This window comes from Polistes fuscatus, unplaced genomic scaffold (genome assembly GCF_010416935.1).
Source record: "Polistes fuscatus isolate 324 unplaced genomic scaffold, CU_Pfus_HIC Scaffold63, whole genome shotgun sequence".
Lineage (NCBI taxonomy): Eukaryota > Metazoa > Arthropoda > Insecta > Hymenoptera > Vespidae > Polistes > Polistes fuscatus.
Window position 1 is genome coordinate 43,814 of NW_025113144.1, and position 22,203 is coordinate 66,016.

The 22,203-nt window shown below is 36.0% G+C and overlaps 2 protein-coding genes across 2 annotated transcripts; both read right to left on the reverse strand.

Moving 5' to 3' along the window:
* Positions 1–4,676: 4,676 nt before the first annotated feature.
* LOC122523765 (piggyBac transposable element-derived protein 4-like) lies at positions 4,677–8,715 on the reverse strand. The gene is given in 6 exon segments (XM_043645651.1): positions 4,677–6,035; positions 6,038–6,316; positions 6,319–6,534; positions 6,750–7,246; positions 8,360–8,477; positions 8,673–8,715. Coding segments are annotated over 6 exon segments (1,698 nt in total). The 3' UTR covers positions 4,677–5,490.
* An 8,760-nt stretch (positions 8,716–17,475) lies between these two features.
* Positions 17,476–18,338, reverse strand: LOC122523767 (piggyBac transposable element-derived protein 4-like). The gene is made up of 2 exons (XM_043645652.1): positions 17,927–18,338; positions 17,476–17,828 (listed from the first exon to the last, which is right to left on the reverse strand). The coding sequence occupies exons 1-2, from the start codon at positions 18,336–18,338 to the stop codon at positions 17,476–17,478; spliced, it is 765 nt and encodes a 254-aa protein (XP_043501587.1).
* Positions 18,339–22,203: the final 3,865 nt, after the last annotated feature.

Genomic DNA, 22,203 nt, shown 5'->3' on the forward strand with positions numbered 1-22,203 from the left:
TTTCTTGTTTCTACGATATCAGCGTGATGTAAACTTGTCAACATCCAAACTTCTCTTTTATCCTGCCATTTCATACATAATAAAGTTTCAGTTGATCGAAATGATATTTCTCCTTTTTGCAATTTGTTTGAAATAATTGGTACATATTTGCGGTTTTTTCTTACGGTACCACAACTATTTGTCTGTTTCAAGTGTAATGTGTTAAATAAAAGCGGACTCGTGTACCAATTATCCACATATAAACTGTGACCTTTCCCGAGATAATCTTTCATGAGAGTCATGACTATATTACCGGATTTACCCAAATTTTCTTGAAACACAGAAATTTCTGTTTCCGAACCGGAATATACTAACATGTCAAAAATATACCCCGTTTTACAGTCACAAGCAATGAAAGACTTTATGCCAAATCGACTGCGTTTCGATGGTATAAATTGTTTGAAGGATAAGCGACCTTTGAACAATAATAAACTTTCGTCTATACAAATATTTTGAAACGGGTAGAAATTTTGCTTTAAATTCAATCGAAATCTATCATTTAGTTCACGAATTTTGAACAATTTATCTCTACAGTTTAATACCTCAGGATTGCTAAAATGTAAGCACTGCATTAAGTTCAAAAATCTATCTCAAGACATAATATCATGAAAAATGTCAGTTTTCATAAATTTGTCTTTCGACCAATATTCCGGGTAAGAAAGTTTTTTACGCGTGACATTAGTAATACGGTACCTAAAAAACAGTATATTTCATCTACATTAGTATCGTACCATGAATTTATTCGCGAATTAGCCTTCCATGTACGCTTTTCTTTTAAATAATTATGGTATTTATTTGTTTCATTTACAATATAATTTACTAATGATTCTGGGAAAAATAATTGAAAATAATCTAATGGTTTTGATTTTTTGTTTAAGGCTGCTTTGCATCCAGAATCTTTATCATTAAAGTTGTGTACTTTTGGAATTAAATTTTTATGTGACCAACAGATGTTTAGAAATGGATCTGGCGATGTAAATTCATTGCCATTATTTTCTTGTAATTGTGAATTATTTTGCTCTCCAATTTCTGATCCGGAACTTGAACTTAATAAGCGCAACACGCGTCTTGATTTTCGAACAATTAAATTTTCTTCTTCAGACGAGGAAAATATGTCGTCAAGAAGCTCTATTTCTTCCTCTTCACTACTACTTAGATAAACACGCTTTCTTTTCTTCTGGCCAAACATTTTTAGGGTGTACTCTATTATTTAAAAAAATAACGAATGGATAAATTCAAAAACTAATCACAAAATAAAAAAAATACTTACATATGCAGTAAAGAAACGGGTTTACAGGAATCAATGCACGAAGAAATTATACGAGAGCGTAACGTAGAAGAGCAGTGTAATATGAAGGCAATTTATTGAACAATATTGAGACAATTGCCGATATTTAGTTGCTATGTTACATAAAACAACAAATTCCATGTTGAATCAACTGGTAAAACAGTAATAAAATTGTTATGGCTAAAAAATACAGAGGGCGTATATATACGCCTTTCGTATATATTGACGGATTTGTGAGGGCGTATATATACGCCTTTCGTATATATTGATGGACTTGCGAGGGCGTATATATACGCCTTTAGCAGTCAAAGGGTTAAGGCCTCGAAGTGGGGCCTAAATGTCAAGCCTGAATCTAAAACTATGCCCAGGTATTAACCGCTGGGCTTCACTGCAATACAAACCCCCCTGAGTCTGATCACGGGGGGGGAGCAATCCTGCGTCTGCGGAAGGCAGAGGCAGAGGCAGGGAAGGTCATTGCCTCCGTCTTCTGCGGTGCCACTTTAAGGCCCAAACTCTCGATTTCATTCACAAGGACCTCGAGGTCCCTTTTACACGCTAACACTGCACTAGATAGGTCCCGCCCCGCTGAAAGGAGGGCCGTGTCGTCCGCGTAGCAAACCACACGAGACCCCCCCGGCAGCGGGACTCGGAGGACTCGATCGTAGGCGATGTTCCAAAGTGTGGGACCCAGGACGGAGCCCTGTGGGACCCCACACGTCGTTCTTACATTATAGACGTTGCCCTGTCCTCCGATGAAGGACAGGAGCCGATCTCGAAAATAGTCTTTAATGATATTTACAAGGTAGGTGGGGAAGCCACTTCCCTCCATAGCCTCTATCACAGTCACCCAGGGGAGCGAGTTAAAAGCGTTGGCGACGTCCAAAGACACTAGGACGCCAACCCGTCCACCACTCGCGCATTCCTGTATATAATCCCTCACCTCGCCGATGGCTCCGAGGGTAGAGTAACCCACACTGAAGCCATGTTGACGGGGCGAAAGGACACTCCTTAATTCTAAAAACTCGCTCACCCTGGTGACGATAACTCTTTCAAATAGCTTCCCCACCTCGTCCAGCAGGCATATCGGCCTGTACGAGCCGGGCGTGTCCTCGCTACAGTTATACCTTTTCTTAATGAGGACGAGTTTTGACTTCTTCCACGCCCGTGGGAACACTCCCCTCCTTAGGAGCATGGTGAAGCACCTCGCCAGGCCGCTACCGCAGTGAGTGGCTGCCTTCTTAACCCATTCGCTGCGGAGTGCTAAAAAATGAATTGCTCTCTGGGAGCGAGCGGACAGTGGAAGATCGACTGCGCGAACGCCGCAATACGCGAGTCGATCCTAACACGGTGTGCGGGACTGATTTCGCTGGTATTTTCGTTGAGGCTGCTGGCCGGCACGCCAGCCAAACAATAATATTAGTAATAACAACAATTTTAGTAATTTTTAATAACTTTTAATAATCTTAAATAATCTTTAATAATCCTTTCTTGTATGATACAATTCAAAACAAGGTGCAATACATAATCCAACATTGCATTCTTTACATTCGAATCGTGTTTCGCTTCGCTTTTTGTGTTTGCTGCAAACTACACATTTCCGCCTACCGTTCTGCCGCATTCCCGTTGGGTTGATATATTTTGATGGGAAATGTCTCGAAACCAGTCGTAAAACATTATCTTTGGATGCAGTTTGGCCTCCAGATTTATTATTGCATATATTTATATTTTGATATTTCAGCAGAATTTCTCGAATGAGACATAAATGAAATTTTGCAAACGTTATATTCTTCTTAGACGTAATTTTGTACAGTATGTAAGTATTATAAATTGAAAGGTCCAGCATGTGGAAAAAAAATTTCTTATACCACTTAAGAGTTTTTCGGACAGTATTTATGGCATTCAAAACCATATCGGTTTTATCAACTGCTCCCATAGTGCGATTATAGTCTACTACAATAGTTGGTTTTAATATTGGTTCTCTTGTGTTAGCTTTATTTTTTTTTGTTTCTGTGTACTCAGCAGAATGATAGCTGGACAACATTAACACTTCTCTTTTGTCCATCCATTTTAGTGCTAATAGCGTATCCGTCGACTGAAACGCAATTTCACCTTTGCATAACTTATTAGGTATATTAGGCATTCCACGTCTGGTTTTCTTTACTGTTCCAAATGCATTTGTCTTCTTATGATGTAGGAGGGAAAATAATGCCGGGCTTGTGTACCAGTTGTCGGTTACCAAAACATGACCTTTATTTAAATATGGTTCCATCAGTGTCATGACAATATTGCCTGATTTGCCTATTTCTGTTGAATAATTATTATTTATTTCCGTGCATTTTCCACAATAGACGATAAAATCTTGAATATATCTGGTATGACAGTCACAGATAACATACGACTTGATTCCAAATCTACTTCGTTTTGAAGGTATATATTGTTTGAAGAAACATCGTCCTTTGAAAAGCAGTAAGCTTTCGTCAATGCATAAATGCTTGTTTGGGTAAAATGCTCTTGAAAAAGAATTTCGCAGTCTATCGATAATGCTCCGTATCTTTATTAATGCATCTTGATTTGTTGTTTCATTATTGTGAAAATGTAGCATTTGTAATAGTGATACATATCTGTCTCTAGTCATTATTTTTGGAAAACATTCCGTTCGTATTAATTCGTCGGTTGACCAATATTCGTCTATTGACAATTTCTTTGTTCTCGACATTAACATCGACACAGCAAAAAATCGATACATTTCGGTCACTGTTGTATTTTTCCAAGATATTAATCGTGAATGTCTACTGTCTATGTTTTGAGCCGTATAATAATTATTGCTTTCTCTCACAATATGTTCGAGCATATCTTCGGAAAAGAAAAGTTGAAATATTTCTAATATTGTCGACTTATTATTAATATTTGCTTTAATCCCAGGTAAATTTTCATCAAAATCAAAAACTTTTGGTACCAAATTTTGTGTGCTCCAAAGAAGTTGCCGTGGATCGATGTGTGGTAATTCGTCAAAGTTTTCGAACATAGATTCTGACAATAAGCGTCTCTTGTAGGATGTATATTGAACTTTGTCTTTATACCCAATCTCTCCATACATTTCAGAAAGGTCCGAATCCGATAACACTTCTACATCATTGCAGGTCATATTCGTCCAGTTCTCCATGATCGGGGTACAATTTATGGATAATTTTATTCGACTGCGTAAAAAAATCCCGACACAAGAAATGTATGCTTCTAGTACGATGAAAACAAACGACTTAATGAGCATTATTAAACAATTGCTGAAAACGAATGACGCGCGCCTTAAGGCGCTCATCGCTCCGAGAGAACGCATCCAGCGGAGCGCTTCTTAACCCATTTGCATCATCGCTCTACTTAGGCCGCCGCGCCTGAACATCAGAGCCGAACGACAGACGACTGTCGCGTATCACCGCGCGCTGTCGGGCATGTGGGTGTGAAACCGACAATGAGAAAAATTTATGAATTTTGTCAAAAATACAGTGTCTAAAACAACTAATACGCAATAGTTTACATCAAACATTTTATTTTATTTTTTTTTACACAAACGGAGAAACAAATATTTTTTTATAAATGAAATAAAATTATTTATAATGCAACGAAAATTTAATTAAATTATTTTTCGTGATATTCTTTGAAGTGATCAATACATAATGCTACCTTACAAATATGGCATTGAAACACTGTCTCTCTTCGAATACCCTTAGATACGCATACAACACATCGTTTTGACGTTTTGTTACCTTTTGCCAAGGTTTGAGGTATTCGTATAGGAAAATGCCTGCCAGTATACCGCGATATAGAATCATTGATAGGTGCGTTATTTATTTTTATATTAGGCAAATATTTGTTAATAATTTCCTCAGCTAATAGCTGTTTATAAACGTGAAATGACCGATCTTTTTTATGACCTTTAAAAATTACATAACTGTTTAACAACATCATGTCGACAAAATAAAAAAATATTTTCTTATAGGCTTTTTTATTTCTTCGCATGGTGTGAAATTTACTTAGCATTTGGTCGCCTACATCAACTCCACCCATATACTGATTATAATCTCGCACTGCGGTTGGTTTTAAACTTTTTTGTCCGGTATATCGGTTTATTTTTCCAGTTTCAGCAAATTCTAAGCCATGCATAGTCGTTAGTAAAACGACATCTTTTTATCTTTCCATTTTATTGCCGCCATCTCTCTTGTAGAAAACACAATAGCTTCTCCCCTTTGCAATTGTTGTGATTTTAATTCCTGAGGCATTTCTTTCCTATTAATTCTCGCGGTTCCACATACATTCGTTTTCATACTGTATAATTCTCGATATAAGATCGGTGAACTGTACCAATTGTCTATAAATAAGCAGTATCCTTTGTTCAATAACTGACTTTCTTTCAATAAATTCATTACAACGTTTCTACTAGCAGATCCAGTAACGGTTTTATCTTTTCCTACATATATTTTAAAATTATGTATGTATCTCGATTGCGAATCACACAGTTTGTAAAACTTTATGCCAAATCTCGCTCGTTTTGTTCTAATAAATTGTATGTAATGCAAGCGACTTCTACATGACATTAATGACTCATCAATCGAAATGTTTTTATTTGGTACATACATGCGGATGAAAGTATTTTTTACTATTTCAGAAACTTCTCGAATTTTTACAAGTGGGTCCTTAGATGTAATAATACTAGAAAATGTAAATTGTTGGCGATTGACGTAAATCGGGTACGGGTCATAATATTTTTTAAATATGGTGTTTCTAAGCTTTTATCGGTACTCCAATAGCTCTGAATCGTGGGCTTACAAACTAAGCTCATTAGAATGTTTACAGCAATAAATATTTTTAGTTCATCGTCTGCAAGAGGTATAAAATTTTCATCGGTTGCACCATATTTATTTGTTTCTGTAATTACTTTTGTAACTAATTCTTGGTTAAAGAATAATTCAAAGATTTCCCTTCTTGACCGATTTGTGTATCTACGGTTGCACCAACAACACTAGAAAACCCGTGTATAATGGGCGTAGGATTCTTAGCTTTCCACACGAAACCTTCATTTGTAAAATTGCCGCACTGTTCAACTTCATCACTCGAGCTGTCATCACTTGATGAAATCATATGGACACGTTTTCGAGTGGGTCCAATCTCAGTACTTGAATCCGAATCAAGACTTTCGAAATCCATTGGGGCAACTATATTTTAGTTTAAATAATAAAATTAGATGGTTTTTTAAACTTGGACTTGTTACACTTAAATACTCACGAAAGATTCTCAGGAATCAACAGATTATCGCGAAAAAGGAAAACTTGTTTACAATAAACTGATGTACGTATAGAATAAACCTATAAAATGCTATCACAAGCGATTAATATGGTCTGCCACATCTAAAGAGTACTTAGCAACTGACAATAAGAAACAGTCGCGGGTTCGCGGATTATTCCGCGCTTGGTGATAGTAGACAGTCGCAGGTATGCGGAATATTCCGCGCATGGTGATAGTAGACAATCGCGGCTCGCGGAATATTCCGCGCTTGGTGATAAGAGACAGTCGCGGCTCGCGGAATATTCCGCGCTTGGTGATAAGAGACAGTCGCGGCTCGCGGAATATTCCGCGCTTGGTGATAAGAGACAGTCGCGGCTCGCGGAATATTCCGCGCATTGATGCAAATGGGTTAAAGGCGCTGTTCGTTCGGAGGAAGCAACTCTGGTTGAGCGCCTAAAGGCGCTGTTCGTAGCGAAAGGGTTAATCACCAGGCCAGGGATCCCATCGGGTCCCGGTGCTCTCCCGAGACCGACCTTTAGAGCGGCCCTATGCACCTCCTCAACGGTGACGACGATATCGTCCATGTCTTCCGCGTTGTTATTTGGGGCAATTGGACGCTCGTCCCCCGGAAAGTCACGTTGCCTAGAACAAAAGCCAAGATAACGAGAAGCTCAAGATGAGAAAACACACTGTTGTTAGCTCAAACCAGAGTGAACACCAAAATGAGACTCGTGCGTGCACACGGCCCCACGCATCCTATCCCACCCCGCACACCTCAAGGCGCTCTCCAATGCCTCTTGCATGGTAAGACGCGCCCGCACGCATTTCGACAGCCCTTGCGCGCCCTCGCAACTCAATTAACGCATGCGCCGCCTATCCTATTCCGCGCGCAATATAAATTATTGCAACAACGTAAATATCGCCGAACAGATTAATATTCAAAAATATGTTAATAAGTATGTAATGCCTATACTAGTACATATATGTGTTTAAATAATCTGAAATATAAAGAGAATATATTAAAATATTAAAATAATTGTTAATTAATCAATGCAAGCGTCTATTGTTTTCTAAAAGCTCGGAGTATATGTTCCGTGATTCCTCCTCCTCGAAATCCACCGTTGATCTGAGTCATTGTCCTCTATAAAATTTCTTTTATTAAATTTTATTTATATGACATTTCTAACGTTGCGCATGTGTAAAAAGTGAATAAATCCACCTAATCAATAAAATTTAAGATTAAAACGTTATGATTTTCGTATTTTTATCTATTTTATGTAATTATTTTAATGATTCTGCGCAGTGATGACTTCGAGAATAAAATTCTGCTGTAACATAAAGAGAGTGCATTAGTGCATTATAATAATTTTTAATTAATCGGTGCAAGCGTCTATTGTTGTTAAAAAGCTTAGAATATATGATGTATGCACTGTCCTCTTCGAAATCTGCCGTTGATTTGAGTTATTGTTCTCTGTTAAAGTTCTTTTGGTGAAAGTTGTTTACAAGATCTTCCGAACGTTGAGCACGTGTATAAAAAGAATAATAAGCCTATTTAATAAAATTGAGGATTAAAACGTTATGATTTTCGTATTTTTATCTATTTTATGTAATTATTTTAATGCTTCTGCGCAGTGACTACTTCGAGCGTAAAATTCTGCTGTAACATAAAGGGAGTGCATTAGTGCATTAAAATAATGTTAATTAATCGATGCAAGCGTCTATTGTTGTTAAAAAGCTTAGAATATCGATGTATACTGTCCTCTCGAATCTGGCCGTTGATTTAGAGGTTTTTGTTCTCTGTTAAGTTTCTTTTGGTGAAAGTTGTTTACAGGACCTTCCGGAACCTTGAGCATGTGTAATAAAAGAAATAAGCCTATTTAATAAAATTAAGATTAAACGTTATGATTTGCGTATTTTTCTATTTTATGTAATTATTCTAATGCTTTCTGCGCAGTGATTACTTCGAGCGTAAAATTCTACTGTAACATAAAAGAGAGTGCAGTAGTGCATTATATAATTTGTAATTAATTGATGCAAGCGTCTATTGGTTTAAAAACTTGGAGTATACGATTTATATCCTCCTCTCGAAATTTGTCGTTAGACTGAGTCATTATCCTCTATAAAATTTGTTTTATTAAATTTTATTTATATGACTTCCCTAACGCTGCGCATGTGTGTAACGGAAATTTTATTTTAATAAAGAGAAATAAAGATTAAAACGCACTGATTTTAGGATTTTTTTTTAATGTAATTGTCTAAACAAATTTATATTTTTTTTAATGTTCCTGTGCAGTGGTGACTTTGGTGGGGGAAATTTTCATTGAAGTGAATATCACATGGAAATTGTTTAATCGCCTTATTTTTTATGTATATCTTCTACAGCAGGATTATGCAACTCTCGCGATATAATAATAATTTCATATGATAGAAGTTGCGAAGTCTGTTATTAAGCAGTTACCGTATATAAAACAATACTTTACTCTAAATGTTTTAAAATATCAGCTGTATATAAAGGAAGTTCAGATGTGTTACGTAAAGATTCCTTAATGATTAAATTATAATTTTCATAAAGATTAAGTATAGATATATAATATTAGTAGACTTAAAATTTTTTTTACTCTACGTCGGTAATATTTATATTTAGGTTCCTGACGGTCAATATTATTAAAGTACAAACTCGCATTAACAACGGTCGATACTTAAAAAATAGAAAACTGTAATTACCGACGGTAGATAAGATAAAGGTAGAGCACTACTATTACCGATATAGGCCTTAGCCGGTCTGCCACCAGAGTGGCTTTTGCGATTATTTTTTTCAGGTCCATCGCCACTATAGTGGCTCACTCGAATAATTTACTTGTTCACCGTTTAATTAAATAATCGTCTTCATAATGATTCATATTTTAGTGAAATGTTAAAGATTAAGTATTTAAAATATATTTTTAAGAAAAATTATAATTTAATCATTAAGGAATCTTTACGTAAATCATACGAACGTGCTTTATATACGACTAATAATTTAAAAAGTGTGTGTATCAGGTCCGACGCACGACTCGGGTTTTTACCCCTTTAAAACCATTGTCTTTGAACAGGTACAGAAAAAAAAGTTTTACTAGATTAAAAAAAAAGACAAGAATACAATAAATACATAGAAAGATAAAATGTATGAATCGAATGCACAATCTCTTTTATACATCGCAACTTTAATTTCTATAATTTTGGACTACTCCCTGGTATCTGTAAATACATAAAAGTTATTAAAAAACATTATAAAGTAATTAGTTTTTGTATATTAAATGGATAAAAGGAACAAAGGAGAAAAACGAATAAGGATATGATATTAATTAGGGATTTAAAAGAAACTAATTACAATTATAATGTTTATGGCAAGCGGTCTTTGGCTAGATTTTACTTGCAATGGAATGTTTAACATATAAAATATGTTAAACATTATACTAAAGTAAAATACCATTGCCCAGGTCTAACCACGAGGAGGTAACCGCTTTTGAAGACCCGGGATGTGCATCCTGAAGATGTCCCCATCCGACGACCTAAGTCGAAACCCATAGAAAATGAAAATCCTGAGAAGGGAAATCCGGAATACCAAATAAAAAAATGATAAAAGAGAAGTTAAACATGAAAAGAATTGAAATAATATGAAACCTGTGAACAAATGAAACACATTTAAAATAAATATCACACGCGTGCGATGCTAAAACGAGAAGAATAAATAGATAAAAATTATACATTTAATTATACATTTAATTATACAATTAATTTTACAAATAATTATCTTACACTATACTTTATTATAAATAAGTCCTCTTCTGGTCCTCGTGTGGTCCTCGTGTAGTCCTGGTGTGGTCCTCGTGCTTTCATGGTGTGGTTCTCCTCCTGTGTAACCTGAAACAAAAAAACTTATACCAGTATTTGATAGTGAGGCATTAGACAAAGAAAAATGTCATATGACAAAGAAAATTTAAAGCTGATTGTTACGAATCTTAATCTTAATAGAGTCGACGAGAAACCGGAAATAAGGATTTCCTCTCGGAACCGGAAGTAGGGTCTCCTCTGGGAACCGGAAGTATAATATTTTACATTCGTACGTAAGTACACACATGCGCGGTCAAATGACCGTTTTTGAAATTTTGTTTAAAATTTCTCGTATACAACGTTACTGTATCACCATGTAGCTTATTGACTTTTCCTATAATATACGTACAATATTTGTCAATATTCACAACTTTTTTATTGTTTACTTTCCGAAAAAAATTCATAGCATGTCTAGTCTACCATGAGCGGTCATTTGACCGTTTGAAAAATTCATGTTATTTACGACTATATTCTTCGGAAAGTGCTCTTTTGAAATTGTTTTACGAGTCTAAAATGTTATTGTGGATCTACAGTGTAGACAAACGCCTGATTAGAGCAAATATACAGTGTTCTTTGTACGACAGTACGGTCTTGCGATCCGAACAGAGAGCATCAAAATTTCACAGTGTATAATAGAAATTGTATTACGCGCCTTCTCCTCAGTTCACTTGGTAGTACCGTTACTCCATGCAAATATTACCACGTATTTTAACACGCTCACGCCGGGGCGAAAATCTACGTTTTTCCGCGCGAAGCGGGACTGTCTTATCTCCTTACGCTTCGTGGGGCGGGGCAACATCGTTGCGAGTTTGAACACGCTTATTGCGAAATCATAACAGTTCGAGGCTTCTAACGCGCTAAATGCGAAATTGGAACAGTTCTGACATAGTGTTTTTTTGAGCGCACATTTCTTGCATCAAGTGTAAAGGTAGGTAAAATTATTTTTTCTTCTACAGAGGCGGTTAGAATTTTTTTTGAATTTTTGCCCATATAAATAATAGATAAAATGGATCTTGAGGAAAGTGGCTCGTCTGAAGAATCTATTATTATAACCAGAAAAAAGAGACGATGATTTAGAATAGTTTCGAGCTCTTCAGATGAGGCAAGCAACGATAGCGAATCATTAGATAATGAACTGAATGATCATTCCTTGGAGGAAGAAGATTTTAAATCCAATTTAGAAAGTGACGATGGTGATAATGAATAGAAGAAAATAATAGGGAGATAGCTACGAATGAATGAGTATGCGGAAGAAGAGGAAATTTTAATTCACAACATGGACTGCGACGATCCTGTTTCGTTATATAAATTATTCGTCACGGATTACATACTTGAAATAATCGCAGAAGAAACAAATAAATACGCTACACAAGGCATAAATAATTCTGCATGTAACAGCACAAGTCACCAACGGGCTTGGGAGCCTGTTACAAAAGATGAAATAAATGCTTTTTTTGGCATCTTGCTAATTATGGGTATAGTACAGGTACCAGAAGTTAGATTATACTGATCACAAAATGACATATATGCAAACGCTCGTATTAAAAATGCGATGAAACGTGACCGATTTATATCTATTCTCAAATATTTACACTTCTCCGACAATACCACGGCTAGAGCAGAAGATCGATTACATAAAATAAGAAATGTATTTGAAGCAATTGTGCACACATTTAAAAGCACTATTAAACTTGGAAAAAACATTGTTATTGACGAAAGTGTAATTTCGTGGAGGGGACGTCTTATTTTTCGCCAATACATTCCAGGCAAACGTCATAAGTATGGCACAAAGGCATACAAACTGTGCCTTCCTGAAGGTTATACCTATAATATTGAGATTTATGCAGGGAAAAATGCAAAACCAATCGCCAAGACACATTCTCATGACGTAGTCATAAAATTGATAAGAGATTTATTATTTGAGGGCCACATACTATTTACAGATAGTTTTTTATACTAGTATCCCTTTGGCCGAGGAATTATTGCAAAAAAAAGAACATTTATTTGTGAAACAATAAAAAAAGAAAAAAAAAAAATCTACCACCATAATCAAAGAAAAAGCAAGTTCGGGGTAGCATTATAAGTTTTGAAAATCGCAAAGGAGTAAAATTTATGAAATGGACCGACAAAAGGCCCGTGTGTATGATAACAACTTCTCAGAACCAATAAATGTGCAATTATTCAGGGGCCAAATAATAAATTTAAACCAGATACTGTTTTTTTTATAATAATGCGAAAAAGGGTGTCGATTTATCTGATCAAATGTCATCTTACTACAGTTGTCTTCGAAGAACGGTAAAATGGTACAGAAAAGTTATGATAGAAATAATATGCGGAACATGCCTGGTAAATGCATGGTATATCCACAAAAAATGGGGTACTAAAAAAATTCAATTTTAAAATTTCGAGAACAAATTATCGATCATCTTTTCAACAAAGTCATCACAGAGAAATCGAAGAAGCTGAAATAGAAAAGAGAAACCTGTCAAGAAAACGTACACATTTTCTACAATCATACAAAGGGGCTGCCAGGAAACGATGTAAGAATAACAAAGAAATTGTTACACAATTCAAGAAAACGATGTAAGAATGTTACAAACAATTATCAAAAATACAAAATAGATTATATGCCGCGAAAAAAAGTAAAAAAGTAACGACATATTGTACGCGTTGTAAGGGCCAGCCCACATTATGCTTAGAATGTTTTGAAAAGTTGCGTAAGTATAAATAAATAATTGGTATCAATTTACAATATTGAATGTTAATGTTTATAATACTGTAAACGTCTTATGCGGGTTCGTGCGTGTTAGCGCCTGCACTAGTGTGAGTGCGTGCGGATGTTTGTTTAGGACATCGATATTTTTAAGATTAAGTGTGAGGAACAGAGGCTGTATGCGTCACCCGTGGAGGGAGGCCGATGCTTCGTTGTTCGATGGAAAAGTATAAAAGGGGATTCGGTGAATACGGCCAGAGAAGAGAGGAAGGAGGGAGTTATAGAAGAGTTATAGAGGAGAGTGAAGGAGTTTAGTTGTTTTGTCGGTTCTTATGTTAGTTATGATGACCCTTCTTATGAGTCTTATGTATCTTACGGTAACGGGTTATTACAATTATTAAGAATTGTCCACTATTGAAAGTAACGGCCTTATGAAATCTTATGTGCTGGAGAGATTACAAATTTCAGAAGTGGGATTCAAACTCGCTAAATTAGAAATTCGCGATTCGCGCGTGTGTTATGAAAAGTGGGATTGAATCTATTACGTTATTAGTGAAGTTATTAGTGAACTTACGTGTTTGAGTGACTTAACATTTGAAGTCTAAAAAATTTAGAAAACGTTTGCATTGAAACTGTCTACGAAAATTAAGAAACATGGCAACAACCCGCAAACTTACAGTAACCGAGCTAGGAGAAATGTTACGCGCTCGAGGCTTGGCGACGTACGGCACGAAAGCCGAGCTTATGGCAAGATTAGATTTAGCTGAACCTCATTGGAGGGATGAAGCTATCTTAGATACAACTTACGACGACGGAGCGACCGCCTTAGAAACACCGGCCACCGAAGACGGCGAAGTAGAAAGTCTCCGTCGGCAGGTAGAAGACCTTATGCGTGAGGTCGGGCAACTCAGGGGAACAACGGAACAACGACCAAGAGTGAATGATCGACACCGCGAGGTCAGCTTAAGTGTAATCTCTGATATGATCGACGTTTTTGATGGAAGCGTTGGTACCTTTACCGTCTGGGAGAGACGAGTGCGCTATATACAACGAATGCACCAGCTTCGGGATACCGAAATTGTTATGATAATTAGTCTAAAATTGAGGGGAAAAGCATTGCGATGGTTTCACTCAAAACCCGAATTCGTGACTTATGGAATGGAGGAATTATTAGCAGCAATAGGGAAGATGTTTAGCTCGCGACAAAGTGTTATCACGTTGAGAAGACAGTTTGAGGAACGTAGGTGGAACGGCAACGAGTCGTTTAGAGATTACCTACATGACAAAATGATTCTGGGTTACCGAATTCCCCTCCCAGAACAAGAAATTTTGGAGTATGCGATAGACGGCATTCCAGACATTGCATTAAGAAACCAGGCCCGGATGATTGGTTTCCGAGACCAGGAGTCGTTGCTGACGGCTTTCGAAAGTATTACGCTATACGCCGGGTTAAGGATGCGAGCGACGGGCTCTCGAAGTCCTACAAAATACGAAGGAAGGCGGCCGACGGGAGAAGGAAGAAGAAAATCGATCGATCATAAGAGGCCGTCGGAGGAAAATTATGCCAGATGCTTCAACTGTGGAGAGACAGGACATTTTGCAGGGAACTGCCCCCGTCCGAAGAGGGAAAGAGGCAGCTGCTACAAGTGCGGTAAACATGGACATCTTAGACCAGAATGCCCGGAGAAGGGTGGCGAAGTCCACGACGTCACCAGGAACTTGACCACCGATGACGACTACATCAGGAAGATAACTTATGATGTCGATTCAGGCAATATACACTACATCTTAGTTTTAGACACCTTATTGGATTCCGGCAGCCCCGTGAGTTTCATAAAGAAAGGGTTAGTGATGGGACCGATCGACCCTGCGCCGGAACTCGGAAGTGAATATTATGGTATTAATCATAGTCGTCTGCAGGTACACGGCTCGATACGAGTTAGTTTAAAATTAGATGACGGCGAAAGGGTTGACACTCGTCTGTTGGTAGTACCGGATACTACAATGATGAACTTCGTTATTTTAGGTCGCGATGCATTAAAAAAATGCGGATTAGGTTTAAGCAGAAAAGATAAGCGCTCCGAAGAAGAGGTAGTGATAGATCAGATTATGAATATAGAAATAAATGATTCCACCGATAATCAAACTACCGAATTAGACATTAATCCCGAAATCGCGGTGGAAAAACAAAATGAATTAAAGGAAATCTTAAAGGTAAATTACTTAGATTCACCTCGTCCGGAAAAGCCTAGAATAAGCAAGGAGCACTTGCGAGCAATGGAAGAGTTAAAGGATAAATTAGTTATAGCGCCAATGTTAGCCAAATTAAATGACAAATCATCGGGAAAAAATTGGCATCAATTTTTAACGGATATTGAATACGCTTTAAATAACAGTCCGAATGCATCAACCGGGGAATTTCCTAGTAAATTATTATTCGGTGTAATCCAGAGGGGTGGCATTGTCGATAATGTCCGTAGTTATTTAGAAAACACCATCGCGAATAGCGAACGCGATTTAAAAGTAATTAGGAATAAGGCCGAAGATAGAATGGCTGAGAAGCAAAATTATAACAAGAGGTATTATGATAAACGCCATCATAAGATACGGTCAGAATTTAATGTCGGTGATTATGTGGTGGTAAGAAATTTTGATAGCACTCCAGGGGTTGGAAAAAAACTGATACCAAAATTTAGGGTTCCGTACGAAGTTATAAGAAAATTACGAAACGATAGATATGTAGTTGCCGATATAGGGGGCTTCCAAATATCTCGAAGACCGTATCAGGGAACATGGGAATATTGTAACATGCGTCCCTGGCGAGGAACGGAACAGGCCAAAGAATAGAGAGAGAGGAGAACAATCTAAAGTTTATATTTAGTATATTTTATCCTTACGATTAAAATCCAATTGTATTATGTTTCATTTCATTTCCTTTCTAAGATTATCACCGAAATCGCATCTCTCTTTATGTTTGTAAGAATGAATATTATTTTAGTTATTGATTAGATCGAAAAGAAAAAAAAAAAAAAAGAGAGGAAAAAAGGAAAAAGAAATATTGTATCCGAGTGATTTTATTTCTTATGTATGCGTTTATTTAATCTTTAGACCCTTTTATATCAGCATTTTTAGGACCTTTTGTAAACGTCTTATGCGGGTTCGTGCGTGTTGGCGCCTGCACTAGTGTGAGTGCGTGCGGATGTTTGTTAGGACATCGGTATTCTTAAGATGAAGCGTGAGGAACAGAGGCTGTATGCGTCACCCGTGGGGGAGGCCGATGCTTCGTCGTTCGATGAAAAGGTATAAAAGGGTAGTCGGAGAATACGGCCAGAGGAGGGAGGAGTTTAGTTCTGTATTTGTCGGTTCTTATGTTAGTTATGATGACCCTTCTTATGAGTCTTATGTATCTTATGGTAACGGGTTATTACAATTATTAAGAATTGTCCGCTATTAGAAGTAACGGTTTTATGAAATCTTATGTGCTGGGGAGTTTACAATACTTAATTTTTATATGTAATGTTGAGAAAAAATAAAATTACCTTATTTTTTTAACGACTAATTTTCTGAAAACAAGTGATCCACAAGTGGGTCACGCCGCCCCACGGAACAGTCAGGTATGACCCACAAATGGTCACCCGGCGTGAACGTGTTAAAGTAACCCTTTTTTTTTACACGCCGTATCCATATTCGCGGCGCTCCTGCCACAATCCTCATTCCATTGTTTTGTGCAAAGAAACCACGTTACTAATAAATAAATTGCATAATTGGAAATAAAATATAATGGAATACAAAGGGAAAAGGCATCAAAAAGAGAATAGAGATGTTAAAGACAGCTCATTTAGGCGATTGAAAAGAAAATTGCGTGACATTGGGAATGAGTTAGAGCGTTTGAAGAAAAAACGTAAGTAATAACCTGAAATGTCTTTGTTACAGCTGTTATAGGGAAAAGTTGTGGTTTGGGTCAAGTACCCTGTAAAAGAGGAACAAGTTTCCGTCTTACCAAAATTTTAGTCAGTAAATGTGGATAACTAATTTGAGTGTGATAATTTATTTAAGAAAATATTTGCATGTGGAACGGATATAATTTTTGGTTGCGTGGAGTAGTATGTAAAAGCAGTACATTTTACGTAAGAATTTATTTATTTCTAAAATATTGGTGAAATATGTAGTATTAAGATGTCTTCAAGTAATTAAAATTGCAAAACAAAAATAAATAATTAACAACAAAATAAAACTAAATGAAATAAATTGAAGCTATAACAAAAAACCAATTACTAATAATTATTCAGAGTGTGTGATATTTTTCAAAGCAAGTAGGTAAATGCTGTACTACTTTGCATTGTTTGCCCTGCCACGTAGTCTCTTTCCTAATATTATGCTTATAACAAACACGGCATCTTTCTCCAGGGTGTTGCTTGGACTTATTTGACAAAATGTTCTCAGGAAAGCGTGCCCAATTTTTCGCTGCCAAACGAAATGGTGTATCGCTACTTGACGGACGTCCACGACGTTTATAATTTGGCAATGAATATTGCTCCAGCAATTCTTCGGCAATAGTTAAACGAAAGGAAGTAATGTCTGCCTTGGTTGTGCAGTTCATTTTAGAATATAAAACATGAGCATTATAAAAGGCCATATCTATTAGATAAAAAAACATTTCTTATAACCCTTTACACATTTCCTCATAACTGGAAAGCACGCTAGCAATTGGTCTTGTTTATCAACGCCTCCCATACCTTTATTATACTCAAGCACAGATGCCGGTTTTATAATATTTTCGCAATCGCCACCTTCATTTTTTCTCCTTTTGCTTGTGTTTATCAAATTAGCACTTGAATGTTTCGTGCTAAGTATGTGAACGTCTTTTTTATCTCTCCATTTCAAAGTCAATAAACCGTGAGTGGATAAAGTTTTGACTTTTCCTTTTTTCAACTTCATTGAAGAAAACACCTTTGGCATATTCTTCCTGTTTTTCCGAACAACTCCAACAGCATTCGTATCATTTTTTAGTAAGGTCAGAAATAAATGTGGTGATGAATAAAAATTATCCATATACAACGTGTAACCTTTTTTTAGAATAGGCTGTTCCACTTCCATGACTACACTCTCAGTAGCAAGTATTGGCAAGGTGCGCGATGACAATGACATCTGATGGCCGCATTAAATCATGCTCGAAAGCCGTGGGAGAGGTGTAATATTATTAATAAAAATTTTTTATTTTTAGTAAATAAATATATATTAACCTGGTAAGCATTGTAAAAGTGAAATGCAATATAAATTAGTGAATAAATAATTTGAAAGCAAGAAAGTAAGTATAAAAGTGTCAGTAAGTAGTAATGTTTATTACTGAGGAATGAGGTTATCTGGTGTAACCAATACAAATGACAGTTGGAATAACATTGCAACTATCATAATAAAAATAAAAAAAATAAATATATACAAAAAAATATTAAATAAACAGATTTTTAAAAATAATAGTTTATTTTAAATTAATGAATAGTTGTTTTTACTAATGTAACATTATGTTGAAGATTTTTTAATATTTTAATTGTCATTTTTAACAATTTTTAGGTAAAGATGAATGTCATTATTCAAACAGGATTTGAAGCAATATTTCACGATATATTATTTCAACCACAGACTATTCCTAAAGGGAAGCAATTAGTTATGGCTGGTCATGTCAGAGACGTAAAAGAATTTCGGCAATGTGGTAATAGTTATTTAATAAAATCTAAGGTAATTAGACAAACGTCGGTTACTTTATCTCCTTATGATACTACTTTGCATGTAAGTTCAAAAAATAAAAAATTTAAATGTATTGTTTTACTATAGTTTTATAAATATATTAAATTAAAAAAAAAATTACTGTTTGTAGATTAGATTATATTATCTAATTGTTTACATTTAAATCAAGCATGATTTAACGAAAATTTGACCACCGCGATCGCTGCAATCGATTCAACTGTCCCCACCATACACTCCGCACCTTGCCAATATCACTTCCCTGGATTTTATCTTTGCCAACATAAATTTTGAAACGAATACAATAACCTAATTTAGATTCGCAAAGTTTATAAAATTTTATGCCAAAACGAGCTCTTTTGGAGGCAATAAATTGAATAAAACTCAATCGACCTTTGAATTTCATTAACGATTCATCAATAGCTACTTCACTATCAGGAGTATAAAGGTAACAAAATTTAGTATTTAGGTAATCCACTATATTTCTAATCTTTTTTATTCTCTCATCTTTATTTTCCTTTTCATTATCCGTAAAATGTAGAAAGCTTGAAATATCAAAAAACCTTTCGCGTGGCATAGTGCTGGCAAAAATTGGAGTACTTATTGCATATCTTTTTGACCAATACATATGCATTTTCGGCTTCTTCATTTGCGATATCAAGATACATAATACAATCTAAGCTTTCATTTCATCAGAACTTACAGGAAACATCTTTTGTTTTTTTTTTGTTACACAACCTTCTTTTTCTATCACTTGTCTGGCATATCTATTCGTCTCTTCTACTATAGTGTTCCAAAAATCTTCATTCAAGACTTCTTTCAAAACATCTAAAAACGTAGGATTACCACCTAGTCTACGCAGGCTCAAAGGATTAATTCCAGATATTTCAGAAAAACTTTTTATATCGGCTATATTTTCTTATTATTCCCAAATCCATTCCTCTGATTCACGAGAAGATTCACTATCACTGCTCGATAGACGTCTTGTGCGTCTTCGAAACCTTGATATTATATTAATACAAAAATTTTGTAATCTTTGATAGTATGATATCTCTAAAAACATGTTGGTACATGTAATGCAATTTTAATCTTTTTGCATTCCCACGTTGTCTCACTGCGTTTTTTTATGCTTTGTGCAAACTACACATCTTCGTTTTGGGTGTTGGTTCGACGGCGTAGGATCTATATGTTTGGGAAAATGACTCCACTTTTTAGTGGTAAATCTCCACTTGAGAACTGTCCTTTACGGTTGTAGTTCGGTAATGGTGTATTTTCCAATAATAATTCGGCTATTTTAATCTTATATTCTGCATATCCCTGTCTTTTTTTAATATTTATAATGTTATACAAAATGAAAGAGTTAAATAAAGCCATGTGAAACAGGTAAAAGAAAATTTTGCGATACCCCTTCATACACTTTCTCATCAGAGGGAAGCACGCTAACATTTGATCTTGTCGATCAACTCCTATCATCTCTTTGTTGTATTCGATGATACACTTTGGTTTCCGAGTATGATTGTGTTGCTTTTTGATTTGCTCAGTAGTTTCTACTGTTGTATGTTTTGTAGATAGAATAAAAACGTCTCGTTTATCTTTCCATTTTATTGCCAGTAATCCATTGCAGCTTCTCATTTCATATTCCCCTATTTTTAATTTTTTTTTCAAGAAATCTTTTGGCATATTTTTTCTGTTTGCGCGCACTGTTCCAATGACATTAGTTTGACTGTTGAGTAGAGTTACAAAAAGATCAGTCCCGATGTCGCTGAATGTAACTGTTTCCGCGTCGGGTAGTTCCTCCAACATCGTGTTGATGTACTTGAACCGGTTGAGTTGACTCTGGTATTTCAAGATGAGTTCGGTGAAGAGACGAGATGGTGAGTTTTGTCGTGTTGATCTTGAAGTGTCGACCGCGTTGGAGGTCGGAGGATGAGTGAGCCCAAAGCACTCCCCACCACTCAGTGGAAGGAGCTTTATCGTCGGCTCTTGCGATGACGAAGTGAGTACGCTGCTGCCTTCCGCAACATCTGTTGAGATTTTCCCCGAAGTTGATTTCGACATTGCGAACCCCTGCTTGAGTATACCCGAAAATGAGCGTCACAGCTCTAGTGAACGTTAAACAGCGGATTCTGCGTGAGATTTACAAATGAGACGCCCGCAACAATCACGCACCTACACGATCGCTAATTCTAACTTGTAGCGAATCTGGCTCGAAGGACCTAATGTTTGAAAAATCGCCCTGCTAATAATTCGCTGGGAACAAAGGGATTTGTGACAAAGGTCTTAAATGATTACACAAATTAAGTGCGTGGAAATACGCAATTTTCATCTTTAACACTAGGTTTACGGATGTTTTTTGTATACCTATCTCTACGGCACCCATCAAATTGACGGATGAATGAAAATACACACTTTCTTTAAAAAACCACTCTATTCAAGTAACTAAAAATTGCCTAATATTTGGTTTAGCGTTTAAATAAAGTTTCAAGAAATAAAAAATCCTTTAAAAAATATCATGGAAACAATAACTGTTGATGATTGCAGTTGAAGTTCGTAAATCGCGCTGCGTGACGATTCAAGGCATACCGATCATAACGTGCTGCCTTCTCGCGTTCTTCTTCGATAAACTCTTCTTATCGCTCTTCGCGTGCACGTGGCACGAGTTCTTTCTACGCCGCTGCTTCGCATGACGCACAACGTTTCATCTAATACTCTATTTTCTTTTGTGATATTAATAAATCGTATATCTATTGTAAAGTGTTCTACGTGGTAATCTACTCTTGCACCTCTCCCTGCAGCACCCTTCCCAACAAAAAAATCAATTAAATTTTAAATATGATTTTTTAATTGGATCAAAAACAAAATAAATCCACAAAGCTCAAAGGACAATCCAAAAAGAAGAAAAGAAAATATTAATGAATATCAAATAAATTACAATGAACGTATAAATACAAATGAATTTTAGATATCAACCAATAGTTTAGAAATTAAACAACAGATTGAAATTGATAAGTTGATTGATAAACATAAAACAGTTTTTGCTACAGATAAATATGATGTAGGAACGGATAGAAATTATGAAGCTCACATAGACCTAATAGTTAATAAATATTGTTACAAAAGACCGTACAGATGTTCCATAGAAGATAAAAGAGAAATAGAACAACAAATTATAAAATTATTAGAGAAAAACTAGATTAAGGAATCGTATAGTCCGTTTGCGGCTCCAGTTACTTTGGCATTTAACAAAGATGAAGAAAAAGAGCACAAGGGT

Excerpts from the sequence above, each read along its gene's own strand:
- LOC122523767 (XM_043645652.1), bottom strand. The coding sequence starts at position 18,338 with ATGTCATTGTCATCGCGCACCTTGCCAATACTTGCTACTGAGAGTGTA. Across the intron at positions 17,829-17,926 it reads TGTGCTTGAGTATAATAAAG|ATATGGCCTTTTATAATGCT; the intron begins GTATGGGAGGCG and ends TTTATCTAATAG.